Source organism: Asterias amurensis, chromosome 14, assembly GCF_032118995.1.
Source record: "Asterias amurensis chromosome 14, ASM3211899v1".
NCBI lineage: Eukaryota > Metazoa > Echinodermata > Asteroidea > Forcipulatida > Asteriidae > Asterias > Asterias amurensis.
Window position 1 is genome coordinate 9419794 of NC_092661.1, and position 24747 is coordinate 9444540.

The following is a 24747-nucleotide window of genomic DNA, read 5'->3' on the forward strand; positions in this document are numbered from 1 at the left end:
ATACCTGCGAAGGTGCCATTCCACATGTATACTCTTGCTGCTAATTGTTGCTTAGCAGAAAAATTACAAGCATAATTTACGCAGGAATACCTTTGGTAAAAACCCAATAACTTAACGGCCATAAATGTTTGCTTGGTAAAGAGCACTGAAGAGCTGTTCATATGTTTAGACCTTGTTAGAACAAACAAAGTGAAGCTATCTTATATTGTTTTAGGGAGTGGGGTTATTTTTTTGGTCCCCCCCCAAAAAAAAAAACAAAACAACAACAACCACAACAACAAAAAACAGAGAAAGGCTTCAGCAGGGCAGGGCCTTACTCATTAGGCATCTGAAAACACACAATCTATAAACAAGGGTGTTTGTTCTTTCATTTTTTTGCAGCGTCGACGATCTGTTGATTAAAAAAATGGTCCGATGTTTGTTATTGTTTGCATAAGTGGGGATACTGGTATTTGCCAAAAGTGGAGGGGTCGTGACTCTTGTTGACCCACATTACTTTGACCTTTAAATGGCCAGCAGCACGGCAAACGTGACACTGGGCGTAGCCTTTCGTCAATACCTTTGTTGCCACTCAATCGCCACCTCGACCTGCGCGCATGTTCTCCCGGTCCCGTTCCAGAAGTCGCTCTGCTGTTTACGCCACAAATGCCTTGAGAAAAGGCTAGCTTCAGCTGAACTGTGTACGTGTCGGTGCCTTGATGAGCACATCGTCATCACAAGCACCCACCACGCACACACCACACCCACCACACCCCACCATCCTCCATGATCCCACCAACCACACGGGGACCGCAGAGCAGCATAAAGGGTAGGGAAGGATCAACACCTGTGCAATTTTTATTGATAATAAATAGTAAACACACAACCGCAAGTCCATGGAGCTGTTAAAAAGGGTTAATTGATTAGCTAGCTGGGCTACAGACCTACTTTTACTGAATTTACTAGACGTAGAACTGAAAGTGACTCCTGAAATTGAGTGGGAGCAACAGGTAACGTACATTTTTTGGGTTAATATTTTCTGGTGATGGTGATGGTGACAAAAACTCATATAAAACATGTGTAAAACATGTGTATATAACACCCACGCAGATCCTTGCCATTTGATTGGAGGATTGTCCGTCACGTGATACCCAGCAAACACGTAACGTCATCGTAACGTTACTGTGAAGTTGTATTTTGGTAATGTTGCTTCCCAACTAAAACACAACTAACCTACAACGTTGCCAAAAGGTTGCAGTTTGGTCTTGTTACACAATGACATAAATACAACGTTATAAAAACGTTATGTTTTAACATCGTCTAAAAACGTCCTGTGAACATATTTATGCAATGTTGTCAGAAGGTTGTGGATTAGTCACGTTACTCTATAACTTAGATATAACTTTTGTCTAACGTTTTTTTAACGTCATATACAAACGTTATGTGAATGTTCTTTGCAAAACGTTACCTGAGAGTTGTGGCTTTGTCATGTTATTTAACAACGTAAATACAATGCTATGGCTACGTTTTTCACAACGTCTTAATAAAGTTACTTTAGCTTTGTTTGGCAACGTTGCTTGAATGGTACCTTTGTCAGGTTATTTGGCAACGTACATCTAACTTTGCAACGACGTAGTTTTCATCGTCTGATAATGGGACGTTGTGGAAAGTTGTTTTCACAAAGTTACCGAACGGTGTTTTGACAGGTCACTGGCATGTGTCGCACGACGTATATCCTCATGGCACATGGGCAACGTACAGATAACGGTGTATCAACGTTGTATCACGTGGCGGATGGCCGCGGTCGTGCAGAAATCCTCTACAAAACGTTTTCAATAAATAATAATGTTTTTTTATTATAATTTTATTTTATGGTAAGTCCGCCATATCTCAAAAAGGCTATGGGCGCAAGTCCCCGATCACTTCCAGTGGCTGCGCCCATCGCCTCGTTTTGGGTTAGCATTGTGACGTACCTCATGCATAAATATTAAGAGAGGCGTATTGACCCATATATCGGGTCTTGTCTTTCTCGCGCATTAAGGTAATGAGTTGACCACGGGTTATTGTCTTTTGCGCGCATTATAGTGATGAGTTATTTGGCCGCACACTGATACTGCACACACAGCTCAGGCCAGGCGGGAAGGTAGCTTGGACAAGTAGCACGGCACAAATAAAACAAAAATTAAACAATCATGACAAAATGTTGTAGCCTAAATTCCTTCAAAGCCTTGATCAAGGCTGTCAAGTGACTGGTGCCCGCTTTATTAAAAATAAATTAATTATTATTAAATTATTATTACCATTTTTTGCTAAGATGAAGTGAAGAATTTTTTTAAGCAGTATCTTCTGCTAAATATTTTGTTGTATAGTGGGCCCATAAACTGATTCTGGTCTTGTAATAAACAGGAATGGTCTTGTGGATCCCCCCCACAAAAAAACCAAAAAAACAAAAGAGCCAGGGCTGTGTACAAAAATACATACATGTAACAAGTGGGTGGTGGTGTGTTGGCCTCTATACTGTTTGAAGCAAATTCTGAGCTGTACATGTAGGCTAGTCATAGTGGAAGAAAAACCTTGGGAAATGTTAATCAAGAAGAAGAGAATAATGAAGGAGATCAGACAATATAGTGTGCACACATAATGCACAGTGTGATTGTTCATTTCTTGCTCCTTAATGCCTCTGTTATGTGGTGTAGGCTACCCATCAAACAGGTGGAAAATATAGCTATTTGAAACTTTGCAGTGTTGCACCACCGACTCGAGGATCGATGTATTGGTGGGGATACAATATAGTTAGGTTTAAGTTTATAACTACCTTGGTACAATTTTAAGCATCAGCATTGGTTGCATCATGTAATTAGAGAGTCCATGTACGTACCATAACAAAATAAATTGTTACATTACTTAGTATGCCCTCTCCATCTAAGGATGCACACAGGCACGTACAACTTACAAATTCCAATAAATAAATAAAAATATATAAGAAAATAGAATTATTTTACAATTTGAGCATATGATACAGCTGAAAAAGAAAAAAACCCGCAACACATGCAGTGTTTTATATTGCATGCTTGCAAGGCCTATTACTTAGAGTGCCCATTTTGTCTGTTTTTTGGCTGCTTTGACTTGAAATTTTAGATTTGGATGTTTAAAAGAAAATAATTATAAGTACATGTATGTACCTCTTTCTCACTTCAGAGGGATTCGTTCCCCACAATGTTTTATACTATCAACAGCTCTCCAATGCTATGTTACCAAGTCAGTTTTTAAGGTAATATTTGTTTTGAGTAATGACCAAACGTGTACCTTCCCTTTAAAACATATAATGAGTTAAGCAATATTTCTACCTGTGGCTGTAGGTTGTATCATGGAAATAAGGAATGCAACATTGCGAGTGGAAATCTGTCACTGGATCAAAAACCATTCCGCTGAATTTTTCATAATTTGCTGTATTCTGAAGAGGCAAAAATAACAAGAAAGTTAAACAAAGTATGACTCAAGGAAAATCAATTCAAGCTGAAACTGTTAAAAATAAAGTCTTAAAATTTATTATGATAGATTAAAATCAGTTATTGAATTATATTGTGCTCTCTAGGACCAGCTGTTTCAGGGGGCTAGTAAAAAACAATCAAAGTTAGGAGTTGACACAAGGAAAAGTTAGTGGAAAATGCAATTATACTGTTTTTGAAATGAACAACTTATCAACGAAACAAAAGGAAAACGTCACCGCAGGCTTTTTTAAACACGCTTGTCATAAAACATGATGACTGACATAAAACTTAAAACAGGCTGACCATTATTTCTTACAAGTCACACAGTTTTACCTCACCGTTCGACAGCCAATGGTCATGAATACCAAACGTTCTCTAGTTCAAACACATTACCACATTCACCAATTAATAATATTAAGGATAGTATTTATAACACTCGTTTTGAAAGCATTGATTTTCACACAAAGCTTACCATTATCACCGTGTAGACTGCCGTTAATTCGGTCCAAAGCACCTTCACTTTTGGGGACTGTTTGATCAATGTTACGTCTCTGCTTCTCTGTGTTTGATCAAAACACGACCAATGCCGTCTTTTTCTGCTTGTATTTTCTCACGTAATTAGAAGTCTTACGAACCACTGAAGTATAGGTGGCCATCTTAGCGTAACTTTGTCTTCAATTCCACCTTCACCATTATGCCATCAGAAGTGCAAAAAGGAAACAATTTGACGCCGAAAATTCAGTGGCATTCGTTTCCGTTGCGTAAGTTGCGCCATATTGTTATGTGCGTTGATCATCGGTAAAATTTGGCACCACGTCAATTCAGTGAATAATACGCATGGAGTCATAACAACAGCGTAAACAGACGACATTCTCATTACTGTTTCATTCGTGCTGTATGTAGGCGCATCCAACAGGCGTCGGCTATAGAGTTGTTAAATCTTCAACTAATGTTTTGAACATGAAGTGAAGGTCAAAGTGGGGTCATGTCTGTGAAGCGTTCAAAGCTCTTTGCAAGACCTTTCCGATGATGTATTGATTGTGAGAATTCCTCATGTAGATCAAAAGTTATGATTTTTTTAAATAATAAACTTTGAATTAGTGAATCTCGTCAACTGATGACGTCATCGTGACGTAACAACTTTTGTATCATCTACTGGTTATTGTCTACCTGTGTGCAAAGTTTCAACTTAATGCAAGCTGCGCATTATGCTTTTTCTTGCGGACAATCGACTCGGAGAAGAATATTAAAAACTAAAAAAAAACAAAAAAAAAAAACAATTTCAGAGAGTTGTTCGGGCTGTTGCCGGAACACCTAAAAAAAAACAAAAAAACGAACAAAATCAAAGAGTTGTTCGGGCTGTTGACCGAACACCTAAAAAAAAAAACGAACAAAATCAAAGAGTTGTTCGGGCTGTTGCCCGAACACCTAAAAAAAAAAACGAACAAAATCCTTTAGAAGGTTTTGTTTGGTTGAATACATTCACATGGTTCGTTGAATATAAGGGGGTTGGTTGTGGCAACAACAACCTTTTTATCCTTTTGACAACCATCATATATAATGTAACTTCACGGCTGATGGTTGCACTTTGGTATTGTCACTTTTCAACTCGGCTCCATTACTTGCTGTCTGGTAGTAAAGGCTTATAGTTTGATGAATAATATGACGAAAACAAACTTTTATCCTTTTGAACTGAATTCATGATTTATTGTCTCATTCTTCTCACGTAGCTATTTAGTAGGGTCAAAACGTGAGGCCAGTATATTTTGCAAGTACATGTACACCATGTAGTGTTAGTTGGACGCAGTTTGCTAACAGCCATTAACCTTTTTTAAATAAAATCAGTAAATTAATAATTTTGCTTGTTACATAAAAAAAAATTGAAGAGGATGCCTGAATTGACTAATACAATCGGAGTTGGACGAGGTGTAGACTTGATTCAAGTCTTAAATTGTGGTTATTCTTCTGCATCCCAGGCACGAAAAATGCCCCCACATTATTAGCGATCACGCGGGCCCTAACTCGCAATCTCAATACACACAGGTTGCAACGTGTGCAGGCTGTGTATAAGTAAACTTCTTAATTAGTTACTGTAAGTCGACTTGGTGAGATAAATTATGTCAGTAAGTCGACTTACCATTTTATCTAAGTCGACTTTGTGAGATAAATTATGTTAAGTCAACTGACTGTTTTGAATAAGTCGACTTAGCAAAATAATATGTCTTGATGAGATAACGTACATGTATGTCGGTAACTCGATATGTCGGATGGCACTCCTGGAGCTCCGTAGGTGACCTTTTTCCAGTCAAAACTTATCAATGGAAAATCACGCCATGTGCACGCACATGGCACTGGCGTATAATGTGTAAACAAGTCTGAACAAGCTATAGTCGCGAGGGGTATGCTGCGTTAGGCATAAACACTTAGGCCAAGAAAATATACAAATGCTTACTTTTGAACCGTAAGACAAGGTCAAAATGGGATTATGTCTGGGAGGCGTTTACGGAGTTTTAAATGATGATTCCGATGATGTATTGATTGTAAGAATCCCCTGTGTAGATCAGAAGTTATGATTTTTTATTAATAAAAAACTTTGAATGACCATAATTCAAGAACGGTTGACGTCATCATGACGTAACTTAAACGGTTTCCTCTCCTAATGAATATCTAACTACGTGTATGTGTGAAGTTTCAAGTTCATACGAGTTTGGGAAAGGTGCTTTTGTTAGCGGACAAGGTATTTTTGAGTTGGCCGAACAAACTTAAAAATACACTAGACTTAAGTTTTTGTCATAACAAAAACAAGGTGTTCGGCTTCCGGAAGTACAAAAATACACCCTGATGGACAATTATCAAAGGAAAACCCCATGAAAATAGGCCTTTTCAAAGCATTTTACATGCACTTCCGGTTTAGAAAGGTCAAAAGGTCAAGAGAAGGTCACCAACATATCCATTTTTGTGAAGTACGTAAAGCCCTTTCATATGATGTGTAGATTGTTAAAATAGCTTTTGTGGTTGAGGAAATCGGAACTGATGAATACTCACGACTGGAGAAGAGACTAACTAACCGGAAGGGAAATGTTTGTTAAAAACGCCTTGAAAATAGACTATAAACGAAACTGATATAATATTCTTAAAAAAAAAAAAAAATTGCCCAGCGGGTCTCCCATCCAAGTACTAACCAGGCCCGATGATGCTTATCTTCACTGATTGGACGAGAACCGGTGTAATCAACGCAGTACGGTAGTAGTCAAAACAAAAAATGTATTTTTGACGAAAATACACAAAAAGTCTGATTTTAACCAGAAGACAAGGTAAAAATGGGGTCATGTGAGCTAGGCGTTTACAGAGTTTCCGATTATGTATCGATTGTAAGAATCCATCACGTGGATCAAAAATAATGACTTTTTGAAATAATAAACTTTGAGTTTTTATAACTCAAGAATGGATGACGTCATCATGACGTAACTAACACATTATTCCACTCCTAATGCATATCTAACTATGTGCGAAGTTTCAAGTTCATATGAGTTGGGGAAGTGTGCTTTTGTTCGAGGACAAGGGACGAAGAGAAGAAGAAGATGAAGAAAAAAAAGAAAAAAAAAAATTAAATCTGGATTTGTTTTATTTATTTGTTTGTACTAAAGTTTTGTTTATTCCGGCAGTTTATTTTAGCAAGACCACTCCTAATTGCTTGGGCCTTATACTTTAACCATTCTGTTTTCTTTTAATATTTTGTATTGTAACATCCATGTGCGTGCATGGAGGTAGAAATAGATTAGTTTACGTAACGTCCTTTCCTACTAGAGAAAGTTCAAAAGGGCTTATGTTATTCCAGAGATTTTTTTTCTTCAAAATATTTAACTCAGAATAACTTGGATGGTTGTTTTAACAAATAATCAAAACAATTGATGATTATGCTAAGTTCAAGAAGTAATAGATATTGAATACTGTCGTGAATTCCGTGGGTCCAAAACGCCCTTCTAGTTGGTAAGACACTGCTCTAGAACTGCAAGGGTAGTGGGTTTGAATCCCACCCGAGTAACATGCCTGTGATATTTTTTTCACAGGACTCGGGAAAGTACTGAGTATACAGTGTATGGGTAAAAAAGAAAAAAAATTAATATTCTTTATCCCCGATGCAAATTTAACATCTCTTATACTTTTGTTACATTTAAAAAAAATGGGTGACCTTGTAAATTCCAGGGCAATTCCTTGCTGGGAATTCTGGGAAATTTCCCTTTAGGAGTACAGGGGTGGATTTCACAAAGAGTTAAGACTAGTCTTATCTCGAGTTAGGGTTATTCGTCCTAACTAGGGAATAGCCATACGTTTCGTATATCTCTTAGGACTATGTAGTCCTAAGTTAGGATTAGTCCTAACTCTTTTGGGAAATCGACCCCAAGACTCAAACTAACAGAAAAATACACAAGACTACACTGTGGCTTGTATAGTAAAATGTTTTTACAAGAGAAGAATCAATATGAGACGAACACTATCTACACAGCTAGCACTAAGAGTTTGCATTTAACATTTTATCAAATTTTTCTTACTTCAATACTCAACAGATTTGAGGGATTTTGTATTTATAGGCATACCCTTAAAATATGACAATAAATTAAAGTTGTTGTATTATTAGTTTTTAAACACCAAGGGCTACTTAATATAGACATCTGATATCCCTATAAATAATTCATCTTGTCATTTTTTAGTAACGGTAGAAACATGTCAGGTGGGCGTTTTTTTTACCCAATTGGCGTTTTTAGTTACCCCAGTTTACCCTATCATTTTATTGTTGTCGGTCAAAAACACAAGACTGCTGTACTAATTGTATGTTTATAATAAGGGAATCAATGTGTGGTGAAGAGGTTTTCAACTAGTGGTTTAATCCCAACGAGGCCTGGTTCTTGATAATTTTACCGAGACGAAGTCGGTCAAAAACTAGATCAACACTTTTTGGTCAAAAAGTAAATAAATGCAAAAATTATAATTGTTCAATGATTTCTTTCAATACAACACCCCCGAGCTATGAAATGGTAAGGCCCTCCGCCGCCCTCGGGTAAACAACTCCTTATAAGGGAATGCTGTGTGCGTCGTTGTTTCAGCCGTTGCTCTCGACCAATAGGAATAAAGAAACTGTCTTATACAATGTATAATCACAGGTGCAAGCTCGCGTGTCACGCCCATGAATTTACACTTTTTACTGGTCATAAACAAAGTTTTATACACACCCACATGACGCGCTCTCCACCAATAGGAATAGCGAAACTGTCTGAGGTATTTATGAATGTAAGTTTACTGGCCTGATGCTCAAATCACTGGCCTCAGGCTAGTCTTGGTTCAAGACTCTCCTGGATTTGTCACAAGAGGTCACCCCCTTCATATTTGGGGGGAGATTTAACGAATGTGCCAAGACTCTCCTGTGATAGCGGTTCTCGGGTGATAGCGGTTCGTGGTTGATATATAGCGCGTTGGGTGTGATAGCGTGCCCTTTTTGTGACAAATCCAGGAGAGTCTTGAACCAAGACTAGCCTCAGGTCTGCGGTCCTTTGTCGAGCCCTGGGGTAAGAATGTCCACAAAAATGTTCAAAAGAATAACAGCTGAAAGTGTTTCAGTTGGGCCTTGTTTCAGTCTTCATATAGAATTTTGAAGGAACATCAGACATGCACTAGATCTACATTATAGCTCAATATAAAATAGATATTGAAGTGCACATTGTAACAAATCATGCCCTTCAGCAAGTCCAGGCTCTGTATTGGGTCGTTCAGAAAGTATTAGAGTCGGTTTAACTCATGGTTCAACTCGATTGAGTTCAACTCTGTGTATCTGAATGGTTCTAAAGTTAGACCGAATCGGGTTCAACCCATAAAAGATAGACCGTCGAGCTAGGGGGATGGCTCATATAAATGTATACATGTGAAGTCACTGCAGGGCACATTACAGAGCTGCTTTGTTGTAATGTTAGCTATTTAATGTAGGCCTTTATGAAAACAAAAACCATCCCAACCAGGGCCCAATTTCATAGAGCTGCTTAGCGAAACAAAAATTTGCTTACCAGAATAAGGTTACCAGCCAAACTACTATTATGACTGGCCCTGCTCATCATTTCTGCTTAGCAGAAAATTGCTAAGCAATACTTTCTGCTTAAGCGACTTTATGAAGTTGGGCCCAGCGGCTGTTTGAACTAAGCATGATTATCTAAACTTGAATAATTCACTGAAACAAGCTAAAGGCAACATTCATGATGTGATGGTGGAAACACAACACCCAAGGAACCGTTCCACGGTTGTTTTAGAGCATGATAAGTCAACTGATGAAGTTGAGTTCCATCTGCTTGGTATACTATTGGTGTGTATTTGACCAGTTGTTGTCCTCCTTCCCTTCTCACAGGTACAATGAGGGTTTCTACACTGTCAGCACTAGTGGGGTTGACCGTTGGGTTCTGCCTTGGCTTCATTGTCTCCAACCTAATGGGTGGAAATAGGGGTGGCGACCTCTTTCAACCCAGTTCTCATCGCGCCGTCGAAATCTTCAATGCTGCTGCAGACAGAGTCGAAACTGTCTTAAGAAGATCTCCGACGGAACAGGGAGCTGTTGTTTTAAAACATGAGCCAAAGTAAGTGATTCCAGTACGTATGTACACTAATCCACCAATCAGATACTTGAACTGGAGGGTGATATAAAAACCTAGATAACCTACTCCCAGTTTTTATAATGCACACTGCGTATTTTGAGACAGTGCAAAAATTACATGTTAAACTTTGTGCGCGTGCATGCTTTTCGTCGCAAAATAACATTCTGAAATTTTAAACTTTGCACATTGCCTTCGGCCTCGTTGGATATGGGACGCAGAAACGCTACATTTGTCCATATTCTACTTGCGCTTGTGTGATAGCTTATAATAAATAAAGAGTGTTAATAATAATATCGAAGTCTCTGTATAGCGCACTTATCTACCAAACAAGGTCACACAAGGCTTAGTATTAACACTTTTATTGTTCTCTTGTAACTTCGATGACCGATTGAGTCAAAATTTTCACTTTGTTATTTTATTGGATAGTCGAAGTGAAAGCACTGGCCAGTTTTTGACAATTATCAAAGGTGTCCAGAATGGAACCGTCGATTGTTTGAATGTAGATACACAATAAAACTAACATCTGAAAGATTTCATTTCCAAGGTGTTTTTGAGATATTGCTCAAAATCAAGAGCCACAAAATACTTTAAAGCCATTATACACTTTCGGTAAACAGTATTGTCCAAGTCCCACACTTTGTGTATCACAACTTATATATAAAATAACAAACCTGTGAAAATTAAGGCTCAATCGGTCATCGGAGTCGGGAGAAAATAACGGGAAAACCCACTCTTGTTTCCGCACGTTTCGCCGTGTCATGACATGTGTTTAAAATAAATCCGTAATTCTCTCTATCGAGAATTTATATTGTTTTAACGTTTTCTCAAAAAGTAAAGCATTTCATGGAATAATATTTCACCATTACCTTCTGTAAACCCTGTAAGTTATTTGTAAATCTGTGAACTTTTTGGGTTTTTTCTGTACCGAAAGTGTATAATGGCTTCAAGGTGAAATGTTTTTCATAATGCTTTTTAGTACATGTACCTTCCACTCCATGTATTTGGCCACCTGTTTTTACATTTAATTTGCAAAAACACTTGGATTGACAGAAACAAGTTTTTGTAGACACCAGAAGTTACGGTTAGACCTTTATAAAATGTGATTACATTTAATTGCGATTGTTCACATCAGTAGTGTTGTTTGTTGACACACCCTCTTCCCAAATTTGTTTTTCAAAGAAATTTCATAAAAACATCCAGCAAATCTATATTGTAGCGTGACACAAAACACCTGTTGATGATAACTTAGTCTACTGTTAAAGGCAGTGAACACTATTGGTAATTACTCAAAATAATTGTCAGCATAAAAACTTGGAGGAGAGCTGTTGATAGTATAAAACATTGTGAGAAATATCTGCCTCTGAAGTAACGCAATTTTTGAGAAACAGGTAAATTTCCACGAATTTGATTTCGGGACCTCAGAATCTAATTCTGAGATCTCGAAATCAGGCATCTGAAAGCACACAACTGCGTGTGACAAGGGCGAATTTTTCTTTCATAGTTATCTCGCAACTTCAACGACTAGTTGAGCTCAAATTTTCACAGGTTTGTTATTTTATGCATAATATTGAGATACACCAAGTGAGGAGACTGGGCTTGGACAAAAAGGGAATCAATGTGTCATGTGTGTGGTGAAGAGGTTTTCAACTAGTGGTTTAGACAACGAGGCCTGGTTCGTGATTATTTTACCGAGACGAAGTCAAGGTAATTTTTCAAGAACCAGGCCTTGGCAGGTTTAAACCACTTGAAAACCGATTCAACACACTTTGATTCCCATTCATAAATATCTTTTCGGTCAAAAAACATCAACCTTTTTGGTCAAAAAGTAAAATTATAATTGTTTAATGATTTCTTTCAACACAACACCCCTCCAGCAATGAAATGGTAAAGCCCTCCGCCGCCCTCGGGTAAACAACTCCTTATAAGGGAATGCTGTGCACGTCGCGCGTATCGCATGATTTGGCACAACTGTCCCGGCCGTTGCTCTCGACCAATAGGAATGAAAAAACTGTCTTATAAGAACAGGTGCAAGCTCGCGTGTCACGCCCATGTTTCAACACTTTTTACTGGTCATAAACAAAGGTTTATACACACCCACGTGACGTGCTCTCCACCAATAGGAATAGCGAAACTGTCTGAGGTATAAAGAATTACCAATAGTGTCCAGTGTCTTAGGAGATAATAAATTTGCAATGAGGTTACAGAATATTTATCAACCTTTAAATCGTTTTGGCATTCGCTGCTAAAATATAGGATTATAACGTTTTATTATGCATCTGAAAGCCCTCAAAGTAATGCAAGATAATGGCTGAATAAATAATAATAATAGTATTAGGTTTTTTTTCCCATTATTCTGGCAAATTTTATGACTACTTGAGCACAAATTTTCACAGGTTTGTTATGTTAAATGCATGTTTAGATACACCAAGTGAGAAAACTGGTCTTTGACAATTACCAATTCTGTCCCACAGCCGGTTTCACGAATCGCTAGGATTAATCCTATCTCGAGTAACATAGGACGAGTAACTTGGGATTAATCTTAAGGTTTACATGTTACAGTGAAGGCTGGGACTCGTCCTAAGTCCTTAGATTAATCCTTAATTATGAAGTACTGCCTTCAAAATGTCAATCAATAATTTCCATACATACTGATGAGTGTTCACTGACCCATAGCTTCAATTATTGTCAGGTGGTGATAATCCCTTCTAAGGTGGAACCATACATGTACATACGTACACATGTACATGTACATTGTGGATACTAATAGTAAAGGCTAAGTGGCGCAAATTAAACCAGGAACACTGGTGCGCAGCTCTTCTCTTTTCAATTTAAGTGCACTAGGTTATTTTACATTTGATAAGCCATGTTCGCACTGGATTAATATTTTTGGTAACTTAACCATGAGGCTGGGTAACATTCCGACAGGTTAACTTTCTACCCATGCGACGTGGGTAAGTTACCTGTCAGGAAAGCTACCTAGGCTGTTCACACTGGACTTGAAATGGGTAAGTTACCCATTGGTTCGGTTGGTTTGCCCAATTAAAGTCTAGTGCGAATGCGGCTTTAGACAACACACATGATAGTTTTACGACCCTTTTTCTTTTAAGCAATTACTGTTTATAAAATTTGTAGTTGGAGTGGTGAAGGAGAATTTTGACTTGCATACTGTATACATGTAGTCCAAAGTAGGCTAGTTTTTTTAATGTCCATCAATTGAACTCAAAGCGATTTTTTTTCACAACAATTTATTCAGTTTCCCATATGGTTTATTTGTTGATATAACATGATATTTGAGATAAAAATGTTGCATCCCCTTAAGGTGTTCCCCTTACTGCTGCTTTCAAGGTTGTATCGTAATTTGGATGTGACCCTCCCTACACGACTAATGGTATGGCTTCTGACTGGCACCGCCGAACATACATGTAGATATTGACAACATTGGGTTTGTTTAGCTCAGTTGATAGAGCGCCGGCACGTTACATCATAAGTCGTTTTCGTTAAAACAGAAGTTGTTGGTGCAAATCCCGCACTAGTCAATTCTGTCCTTTTTCAAATTCTAACATGTGTTCGTTATTCTGTTCTTGTACATGAACCTAGTCTTGAGGTAGAAAAAGCTGATGAATCCAACGCTAAAAAGCCGAGAAAAATCCTCTTAGATTGCGGAGCGAACGTGGCCTCAACCGTCCTGCTGTTTCGGGAGACGTATCCCGACGGAGCGGACTACATCATCCACTCGTTTGAAATTGACGACCGACTGGCCCCATACTTTAGTCCCTATGAGAAACACCACCTCCACTGCCCTGTTGGTGTCGCTGGAAAAGACGGTACTTATACTATACAATATAATCTCAATCAGTTTTAAAGAGGCACTTTACACGTTTGGTAATTACTCAAAATATATATTAGCATAAAACCTTTACTTGGTGACGAGCAATGGAGAGCTGTTGATCGTATAAAACATTGTGAGAAACTACTCCCTCTGGAGTAGCATGTATTTTGAGAAAGAGGTAATTTCGCACTAAAATAATAAAATACTTCTGGCCAGAAGCCTTTTATTCCTATCTGAAAACACACTATGCTGTACAACCGGGGGATTTTTCTTTCATCATTTTCTTGCAACTTCAATGACCAATTGAGTCCAAATTTCCATAGGCTTGTTATTTTATGCATGTTGAGATACACCAAGTGAGAATACTGGTCTTTGACAATTACCAAACATGTTCATTGCCTTTAAAGGGACATTACAGAATCTACTTGAAGAAAACTCATCTAAGATTACAGGTTTACATAAAACTTATACGGTCTAATGATGATGATAGTAGAAAACATCCCTTGAAATATATCTGTCTGAAATGTCATATTTGATGAGAAATATAAAACTAATTTCTCGTTGGAATTTATCGTTCAGTGAGAGTTTTTTATTTATTTTCTTTAAAAAAAAGATATCATGCAAAAAGTGTAATCGGTTTTTCACTATTTTCTCGTGACCCAGATGGTCGAACAACCTCAAACTTCTACAGGTTTGTCAGTTTATATATATGGTCGATTACACAAAGAGCTTACACTGCCAGCAACTGTTTTGTTAGCAAAAACCAATTCTGTAATGTTCCTTCAAACGGCACAACCAAGATTATTGTGATGTATCAGTATATACTTCACAACACTTTTTTTTTGTTTTTTTTCTACAGGTAACATGACGGCGTTTTCGGAGATGGTTTGGGGTCCTAATAAGGGCAAGAACAACGGAGCTGACATGCAATGGGGAGGGGGGTCACTATTTGTCGGCAAATCGGAATTGAAAGATGAAAAAACAGGTGAGTAATTTAATCTTTGTTCAGTTTGCATCAGGGATAAAGAATATTCATTTTGGTTTGACCCATATACATACGTACAAAATATGTTAAACAACGTTATAACATCCAGAGCACAAAGCCCACAACATTTCTAATATCATCACTTCAAAGCCTTGGGTGTCAAGTACAAATCAGTCTATAAACTTAGTGGAAAGAATATCTCGCATAGAATTACTAGCACCAAGATCAAGAAATGACACAGAAAAGTGTAATACGACTAACCATGGAATTTCCCAAAGGGTTAGAAAGCTCATCTATAGACAGACTGGGCCCCTGTCTTTATCCGGATAAAGACAGGTCCCTGCTGGCAGATCCAGTGATTCCATTGCATACAATGATATTGGATAAACGTGCATCCATTCTGCCCAAATAGTACACTGCTGTCACGTCCGCAATAGAATTTGACTGCATATCTCTTTGTGAAATTAATTAGATCAATGGTTAAAACACACGGAAGTTTTTGATGCCGGTCTCTGGCATTATTCATGAGCCTTGAAGTGTGACGTCAGTTGTTCTGGCTCATCTATAGACTCGCTACGTGAAAATGAGTCAGATGTTGACAATTTCAAGAATTGAGTTGTATGCATGGCTGGAAAGAACACACCACCAGCAGTATAAGTCTTAGCTTTGGGGTGTGTCGCGTTGCTGAGTTACTCCCGTTTTAAATTAGCAACTACATCATTTTTTCTGAAAAATGAATTACAAGTAAAGTGATAACTTATTAATTCATTGGGCAACATCTGCTTCACGTAGCTGGTCACTTATGGTTGGCAGGTATGCCAGATGTTTGGACACATCAATAAATGAAATGGTGAAGCGTGTCATGTTGAAACATGTGCAGGGCAAATTAATCGACATTTACACAGGATTGCTGGCACACAATAATTGATTTTATTGTCGGGCTAGTATAAACTCTCAACCGGAAACATCTGGCGGCCCTCTGTGATTTAATCAAACAGTAATACCTCACTGTGTCTTTTTAAAGCAACAAAAGAACTAAAATAAAATATTGATGTTTAAATCTGGTTTGGTCAAAACAAAAACTGAAAACTTTTGAGTGGCCGTGTAAGAGCTTGTCGCCACCCTTTTAATCCCGTACATGCCTTAGTTTATATTGTATAAATGTTTTTTTTTAATCGGAATAAAAAACAAACAAAAAGGTTGACAAAGAACAAACTCTACCTTGCAATATAATACACATAGTGTTACCACAAACTATTTTGACACCTTACCGTGTCACCTCAAATCATATATTATAAATACTCTATAACTGTATTTACTTTGGGCTTTGTTAATTTAAAGACAGTGGACACTTTTGGTAATTGTCAAAGACCAGTCGTCTCACTTGCTGTATCTAAACATACGCATGAAATTACAAACCTGTGTAAATTTGACCTCAATCGGTCATCGAAGTTGCGAGATAATAATGAAAGAAGAAAACACCCTTTTCACACGAAGTTGTGTGCTTTCTGATGCTTGATACCTCAAGTTCTAAATCTGAGGTCTCGAAATCAAATTCGTGGAAAACTACTTCGTTCTTGAAAACTACTCCACTTCAGAGGGAGCTGTTTCTCACAATGTTTTATACAATCAACCTCTCCCCATTACTCGTCACCAAGTAAGGTTTCATGCTAATAATTATTTTGAGTAATTACCAATAGTGTCCACTGCCTTTAACAGGAGGAGGGCGGAAACTTTCCTATCGGAAGACCATCCCGGTCATCGACCTCTCTAAGTGGATCATGGAAACCTTTACCATGGAAGACTACATTATCTTCAAATTGGACGTTGAGGGCGCCGAGTACGAAATCCTGCGAAAGATGATCAGCGACAAAGCCTTTCAATATATTGACAAGTAATTCTTTTGATTTTTTTTTTTGTGTGTGACTTTACCTGTTTTTGCATTGTCAGTTTTTTGATAATATTTATTACTCAAAGGTCGTTTTAGATGAATTGGACAGAGTTCAAAGTTTACAAAATAGTGCAGCTCGATTAATGTTCCACACCCTTGAGAGAACTTCATTGGCTACTGATTAAAGAACGAATCTGATTAAAGAACGAATCAATTTTAAAATTCCTTAAATGCTTGAACAAAACTGCTTCTCGATATAATTCCACTTAACTGTCAAATTACACTCCTCCACGAGTTCTTCGGTCCACACTTGACATCACTCGCTTGAATGTTCCCAGAGCAAACAAAGTTCTAGCTAAAAAAACTTCAGAGTAGCTGGGCCAATGATTTGGAACAATGACCTAACTGTCATTAGGGAATCTGTTACTCTATCTGCATTTCTTAACTCCTAAAGACTCACCTCGTTTTCTAGTGCGCTATGATCTTGATGGAATACAGGTAGTGCCTTAAAAATGTTATTATGTTTTCCATGAAAGTCCTGTGAAAAATCAACCACGATCTGGCCACTGGTGTAAATCGCAACAAAAAGCTGCACAAAAAGACAGGCTCGCTAAAAGTATAGAATTGGTTTGATTAAAATGGGTAAATAAGCAGATCCATGAAACTGGGCCCTGCTTGAATGCTTCCCAATGGAAAACATATCGCATTGACTGAACGTGTCTTTTCCGATTGTGTGCACAGATTCTATGGGGAGTATCACGACTGGCAACCGACAGGCTGGGCTAAGAAAGATAAGGATCAGATTCGAACGGACGTCAAAACAGCCGGCTTTTCATTGGTGACCTGGGTTGGTGAGAGACGAACGTATAGCGACATTACCGACATGAATCCAGTCAATGTAAGAATTATTGTCTGTTGTTAGTTCCTTGTGCGGGAATTGGTTTCAAATGTAGATTTGAAATGAAATGGGCACAAAAAATGAGATAGTCAGCAGGGCAGCCATGTTTTTAATTATAGTAATATAATAATAACCCTAATGGGTTTATATTTAGAGCTTTACACACCCGAAGGGCGCCTTAAATTGCTTCCAACATTATTACCCCTGGTCAATGATGATGGGCGATTAAATAATTCCTTGAACCATCTCAGCTCCCTGGGAAGTATGCAACCTGTGCAACAAATATATGCTACTAAGCTAAATTAATCACAAGAACCATCTCTGCTCTCACAGGTACCCAATTACTCCTAGTTGGAGAGAAGCTTGTGGTTAAATGTCTTGCTCATAAAGGACACAAGTGTCGTGACTGGGACTCAAACCAAAACTCTGGGTATAACCTTGGGATAACCCCGGGGATAACCCTGGGGAGAACCTTGGTAAAAAGCCTGGGGAAAACCCTGGGGCTAACCCTGGGGAGAACCCTGGGGCTAACCCTGGGGAGAACCCTGGGGCTAGCCCTTGGGAGAACCCTGGGGCTAACCCTGGGGAGAACCCTGGGGCTAACCCTGGGGAGAACCCTGGGGCTAACCCTGGGGCTAACACTGGGGAGAACCCTGGAGAGAACCCTGGGGTTTAACCTGGGGGAACTTTCTAGACGTTTTGTGTACCGCCCTCAATATATGTTGAATCACATTTGGTGGCAGCGGTGGGATCCATTTAACCAAGTTGTAATTTGGCAGACCTCTACTAGATACCTTTCATTCGACTGCCACTGCCAAATAACTTTTACTTACTAAAATCCCATCTGGAATGTTGATTTTTCTGACACAGGTACCTCAAGATACGCCAGGTGTAGATGGTGCAATCTACTCCAACTGTGAAAAGGGCTCAATATCTCTAGTAGTAGCTGTTGGTATGAACTATAAACGCGCAAACCGTGTAGTGGCCACACTAGCAGCCTACAGGATACCGCTGCCCATCACGCTGTTCGTCTACGGAGATTTCGCGCAGACATTTCCCGAGACGGTTAAGTCTTGGGCCAAGCACTTTACTATCGGGATACGGGAGGACGGACACAATCCTCCTGGTCACATCGACCTCATGCCCGGTAACTGGATCCGTATGGCGCTGATTAGTGCTTCACGACGTCTCGAGGAATTGGGGTTGAAGGCGTCTTATTACCTACCAACCGTTGAGGGCAGTGTTAGTAAGGCGATCAGCAACGAAGCGAAGGGGAGAGGACTGCGGATTGTTAAACCAGCTGTTGAATTTCCAGCTGCAAAAGGTAAGTTGTAACGATTCTAAGATTAAGAAATATTGTTGATTTTCGGAACAATTGCTGGTGAAGTATGAACAATGTTAAAATTACCAATATTTCTCAAACTATGGCTAATTTACCACTTCAAAACAACGGGATTGTCATCAGGAGCTGGGTTGAAGCTACACCAATTTTAGTGGTGGGCAATAAATCCAACTTTTTCAAAGCCGCCAAGGGTGAGCAGATCAACAAAATTATTCATTTTTAATTTATATGGTGCCCTTATTGCTAACGAAGTGCAAGCTTCAGGCATGATTCCAGGTTTTCAAACTGTTTGTGTTATGGAGGCCATGCAATTAGTTGAATGACCTTTTGACTTTGTTCTTTCTCTGTGACATTTGAGGCTGTGTCTCAGATCAATGCATGCTCTGGGAGAAATCTGTGCTGGGCAGGTTTCAATGTATGTCGCTCCTCAGAGTGCTGGGCAGGCCTGCCCAGCACCGCCCACCACTACAACACTGGTCAGGAGCTAGCACTGTATCATTTGAAACCATAAAATTTCAGAAAATTTGTTGCCCCAAAATTTTTATTTATTTTTATTTAAAGGCAGTGGACACTATTGGTAATTACTAAAAATATTTATTTGCATAAAACCTTACTGGTAACAAGTAATGGGGAAATGTTGGTATAAAACATTGTGAAAAACGGCTCCCTCTGAAAGGGAGTACTTTTCGAGAAAGAAGTAATTTTCCACGAATTTGATTCCGAGATCTTAGATTTAGAATTTGAGGTCTCAAAATCAAGCATCTGAACGCACACAACGTCGTGTGACAAGGGTGTTTTTTCTTTCATTATCTCGCAACTTCGATGAAGGATTGAGCCAACATTTTTACAGGTTTGTAATTTTATGCATATGTTGAGATACAGCAAGTGAGAAGACTGGTCTTTGACAATTACCAATAGTGTCCAGTGTCTTAAAAATATATAAAATTGTCATTATGATAGTTTGTATTAAATTTAGTTTTACCCATATACACCGATGTGTTTTAGCACTGTAACTCAACAATTTCATGAGCCCTGTGAACAAAATCAGAGGCATATTACTCGGGTGGGATTCGAACACATTACCATTGCAATTCTAAAGCAGTGTCTTATTAACTAGACCACCAAGAATGCCAAGTAGCTAAAGGCAGTTCAAGTTTATATTTTAGCAGTGGGTACTGCAAATGATGCAGGGCGAACACAAAATTATCAATGTTTCTCAAACTATGGCTAATTTACCGCGTCTGAACAAATGACTTGTCATCAGGAGTTTGTACTGTATCATTTGAAGCCATAAAATTTCAGAAAATTTTTCAACCCAATTTAAAAGTTAAATTTTGTTTTAATATTTTATAAATATTGTTTGTGTTCATGTGTTTGCATACAGGCTTGCCAGCGCAGCTCACTGTGGACAACTATTACAGGTTCCGAGATGTGGAGCGTGTGCCCAAAGCACTTCGTCTCATCCACGAGGCTCTTGTCAAGAATAATGGTGGAATACTCAGTCTTGATACGGATCTACCTGATACCTACATGAACTCTGTCTTTATGATGGATTACCTTGTTGAGACCTCAGGATTCAAGATGGTACCTATCAATGAGTGTGTTGCAAAATCATACTAGACAAGAAAAGGTTTTTTTTATGTAAGTATCAGTGCTGTTTTTGATATGTGCACTGTCTTTGAATCAAGATAAGGTACAACAGTGGTGAGGTTTATCAAACAACAGCCTCTGGTGTACTTATAGCTTCTGTGAGTCAATCTGTAGTTGAACCTCACCACTGCTAAAGATTAGCAGGGCACCGGTGGCAAAATCAAAAATTTCAACTTTATGGAATGTTGGCTGGTAACCTATTTCTGCTAAGCAGGATAGTTCTGTGCTTAGCAAGATTGTGTGCTGACCGGCTTCATGAAATCGTGCCCTGTAAGATTCATTGTGATGCGATCAAGCAAATTATTTCTTATTTTTTTGATACAGTTGAAAAGAGCATATTTTATGTTTTAAGGCTGTTAAAGTCCCAATTTGATACCTTCGTTGGTTAAAAAGTTGTGAAATTATAAACACTGAGAGATAAGAAAGAATGACACTGAGAAAAAGGAGTATAAAAATGAGTTGTTTACTAAACAAACCAAGGCACATTTCTTTTCATTGCCAAGTTGTACCACTTGTTGATGTTTAGCATTATAAAATAAGATGTATTTTGTCATTTGTTTCTTCATAATGATAATTCTGACAAACGACTCAGTTAGTTTGATCGCATCACATACCTCTGTGAAAAGTTTACTTTCTTTTTTAAAGCTCTTGTCACATTTTTACAAGATAGATTTGTAAAGTACTTTTGTTTAATAGCTTTAGACACAGTTTGCATTGTTGTTGGATCGATTGCAGCTGATGATCGTAATTTTCATGTTTGTAGAGGGAATGGCTAACTTAGAGTTTGTAAAGGAAAGGGTAGGGTGGGGGTTGGGAAAAATCTTTGACTTGCTCTATGTTTTACTTCTAACTGGTCCCACTTTCTTGTTTATCATTTCATTTATTTACTTTCAAAAGATGTAGACTAACTATTCTGCACTTCTGGACCAATAGTGTCTGTATAATAATTGCACAACCATTTATATTTTAAAAGCTTTAGCAACAACCTTAAAGCCATTGGTCCCTTTCGAGATTTACAAATAACTTACAGGGTTTACAGAAGGTAATGGTGAAAGACTTCTCTTGAAATATTATTCCATGAAATGCTTTACTTTTTGAGAAAACAGTAAAACAATATAAATTCTCGATATCGAGAATTACGGATTTACTTTAAACACATGTCATGACACTGCGAAACGTGCGGATACAAGGGTGGGTTTTCCCGTTATTTTCTCCCGACTCCAATGACCGATTGAGCCTAAATTTTCACAGGTGTGATATTTTATATAGAAGTTGTGATACACGAAGTGTGGGCCTTGGACAATACTGTTTACCGAGAGGGTCCAATGGCTTTTAAAAAAAGTGCCTTTGAAAAAAAAAAATTAAAATAAAGTGCCTTTAAAAACTTCTGACCTGTTATTAAAGAGGGATTCCAAGGTCAAGTTCAGTTTGATGATTTATTCTTTTTCCAGTAGACAGAATGCACTTATGAAAAAAAGAAACAAAGTTTAACCTCGCATTTTACGTTCCAAGTTGATGGTCTGTACATTTTTCTTCCTGAATTTTGATGATGTGCTATAAGCCTTTTTGAGGTATGGCGGACGTGAAATGCGCGTCACACGCGGCGCGACTTATTATGCCACGCTCACCATGTTGGTGGTCATTAGGTTTACATGTAAACTTCTGTGTCGCCTAAAATGCGCACTTCACTGAATATAACACGTTCTATTTCTATGGTCATAACGCACAAATTTACCCACACCTCATAGTGTTGTAGCATTGTGTCCGCCATATCTCAAAAAGGCTTATAGAAACAGGGGTCAATTTCACAAAGAGTTAGGACTAGTCCTAGAATATATTAAAAACTTAAGGCTAGTCCTAAGTTAGGCAAAAACTTGACCTAACTCTTTGTGAAATCCACTGCAAAATTGCATTTGACATTTTGACGGGCACTAACTTTCCTTTTTGCAGTGAACAAGGCCCCAAAGCTGCTTAGCAGAAAGTACTTCCTAACAAATTTCTTTGCTAAGCAAAAAATGGGTGGGGCACTAGTCGCAACAATGGAAACTTTATGGAATGCAGGCTGGTAAACTGTTCTTGCTAAGGAAGATTTTCCTTGGCTAAGCAGGTTTTTTGTTGCTTACAAATTTGGCCCTGGCCTAGTTGTTTGCTGTCCAATGACATCTTGCTGCAAATTTGCCTTTTCAAGAAAATAAATTACAATGACATTTGAAAAATGGGTGTGTCACAAAGCTTAATTTGACCTTAGGGTACCTCTTTAAATTTTTTTTTATAATGTTTATATTTCTAACATAAATATAAATAAACACATTGGATTGTATTTTGTAGGTCTTTAGTAGATGGGTTGCAATATGCCTGATTGACTGCCATCTTTGATGTATTAACACTGGAAAAGTGCATGCGTGTTTGCGCTGCGCGTGATTCTCAGCCAATGGTAGCTCTTTATGCGTGCACAATATTCATCAAATATGGCGGTCGATGACGCGTATTGCAATCCATCTATAGATGTTAGACACAGTATGCATTATATTTGCAGTAGGGCAAAACCAAAATTAATATTTGTAGATCTTATTTATTTGTCAAACTATGCGTCTTCATGTGTGGGTCTCTAATTTTGGAAAATCACGTTCTCAGTATGTTTCCTATGTGTGTGTTTTTAAGGAATCTTTCACACTTTTTGATGTTGACTCCCAATCTAGCTTTAAAAGTACTGGGCACTATTGGTAATGACTCAAAATAATTGTAAGAAACGACTCCCTCTGAAGTGACCAAATGTAGTTTTTGAGAAAGAGTTAGTTTCTCACTAAAATATTAAAAGACTTTAACTGAAGCCTTTTATTATGCATCTGAAAGCACACAGGGGTATTTTTTCTGTCATTATTCTTTTGCAACTTTGATGACCAATTGAGTCCAACATTTTCACAGATTAGTTATTTTTACACATCACAAAGTGAGAATACTGGTCTTTGAGAATTACCAAAGTTGTATAGTTCCTTTGATGAGCGGATGTTTAAAAAAATCTTCGATAAAATTAACTGCAGGAAATTAACAACCGATGTGCAGTTTATTTGCTTTGGTCATGTGACAAAGCTCAGCCAAATTAGTCCTGCAATACAACACATGGAAAACGTAGTGTGAAAGGTACTTGCCAAAAGAAATAATGCCAGATTTGATAATTCATTGTATTTTTATTTCACTTTTTGGAGTAATGTGTGAAGTTTGGTTGTGATTGTTTTCAGATCACTCCTTAATAGTTTAGTCAGAGTAGTTATTTGCTCTCCCTGTCTTTCTCAAAGACAAAGTATACCTTAGATCGTTCAATTGTTTTAAGTATATATTATTGCCATTTCAGACCCAATAATTTTGAAGGATGCTTAAGTTGGCTTTTGGATAGAAATTATACCAAAATGGTTTGAGGTCATTACCAGAGCATGACACTACCTTTAAGCTACTCTAGTACTATAATAAGGGAATAAAAGGGTAGCGACGAGTTCTTACACGGCCGTTTAAAGTTGGCAGGGTCGATTTGCCATGTGATAAAGGCCCAAGGTTTTAAGAACGAGTCACTACTCTTTTATTCCCATTCATAAATGCCCTTTTGTTAAAAAACGTTAAAAAAATACAATTACAGACACTTTGACAGTTGAAAATTTGAGGTTTGAAATATTTTTTGTTGAAACTTAGTAAAGAGTCTGTTGCGCGTTGGTTGTGTGTACCAGCGCGCGCTTAGAAATAGATTACGCGCTCGTGTAGAAGTAGATTATGGGCTGTTACTATTAGCTATTAATTGCGTTCCGCGTGATAATCTTGCGCGCCTGACACGCAGAAGCCAGCTGGTTATAAACAGTGGTCATTATATTAACCGTTTAAACACCTCCACGTGATGAGCTCCCCACTAATAGGAGTAGAGAAACTGTCTGGGGTATTTATGAATGTAATATCATTAATAGTTATTACAATCAAGAACGCCATCCTAATGTGCAATAATTGTTAGAATTTTAATAAGAGTGGAATTTAACACACTAATAACAGTCCAATAAACTAATT

The 24747-nt window shown here is 38.1% G+C and overlaps 1 protein-coding gene across 2 annotated transcripts; it reads left to right on the forward strand.

The window, feature by feature from the left end:
• Positions 1-682: 682 nt before the first annotated feature.
• Positions 683-22998, forward strand: LOC139947618 (uncharacterized). Of its 2 annotated transcripts, none has more exons than XM_071945573.1 (8): positions 683-808; positions 9862-10087; positions 13703-13929; positions 14794-14919; positions 16639-16813; positions 17552-17708; positions 18579-19032; positions 20435-22998. In XM_071945573.1, exons 1-8 carry the CDS (start codon positions 766-768, stop codon positions 20668-20670), a joined length of 1644 nt encoding a protein of 547 aa, XP_071801674.1. In that variant the 5' UTR covers positions 683-765; the 3' UTR covers positions 20671-22998. The 2 variants fall into 2 exon arrangements, with proteins under 2 accessions (XP_071801674.1, XP_071801675.1); XM_071945574.1 differs by having other exon boundaries at positions 701-989.
• Positions 22999-24747: the final 1749 nt, after the last annotated feature.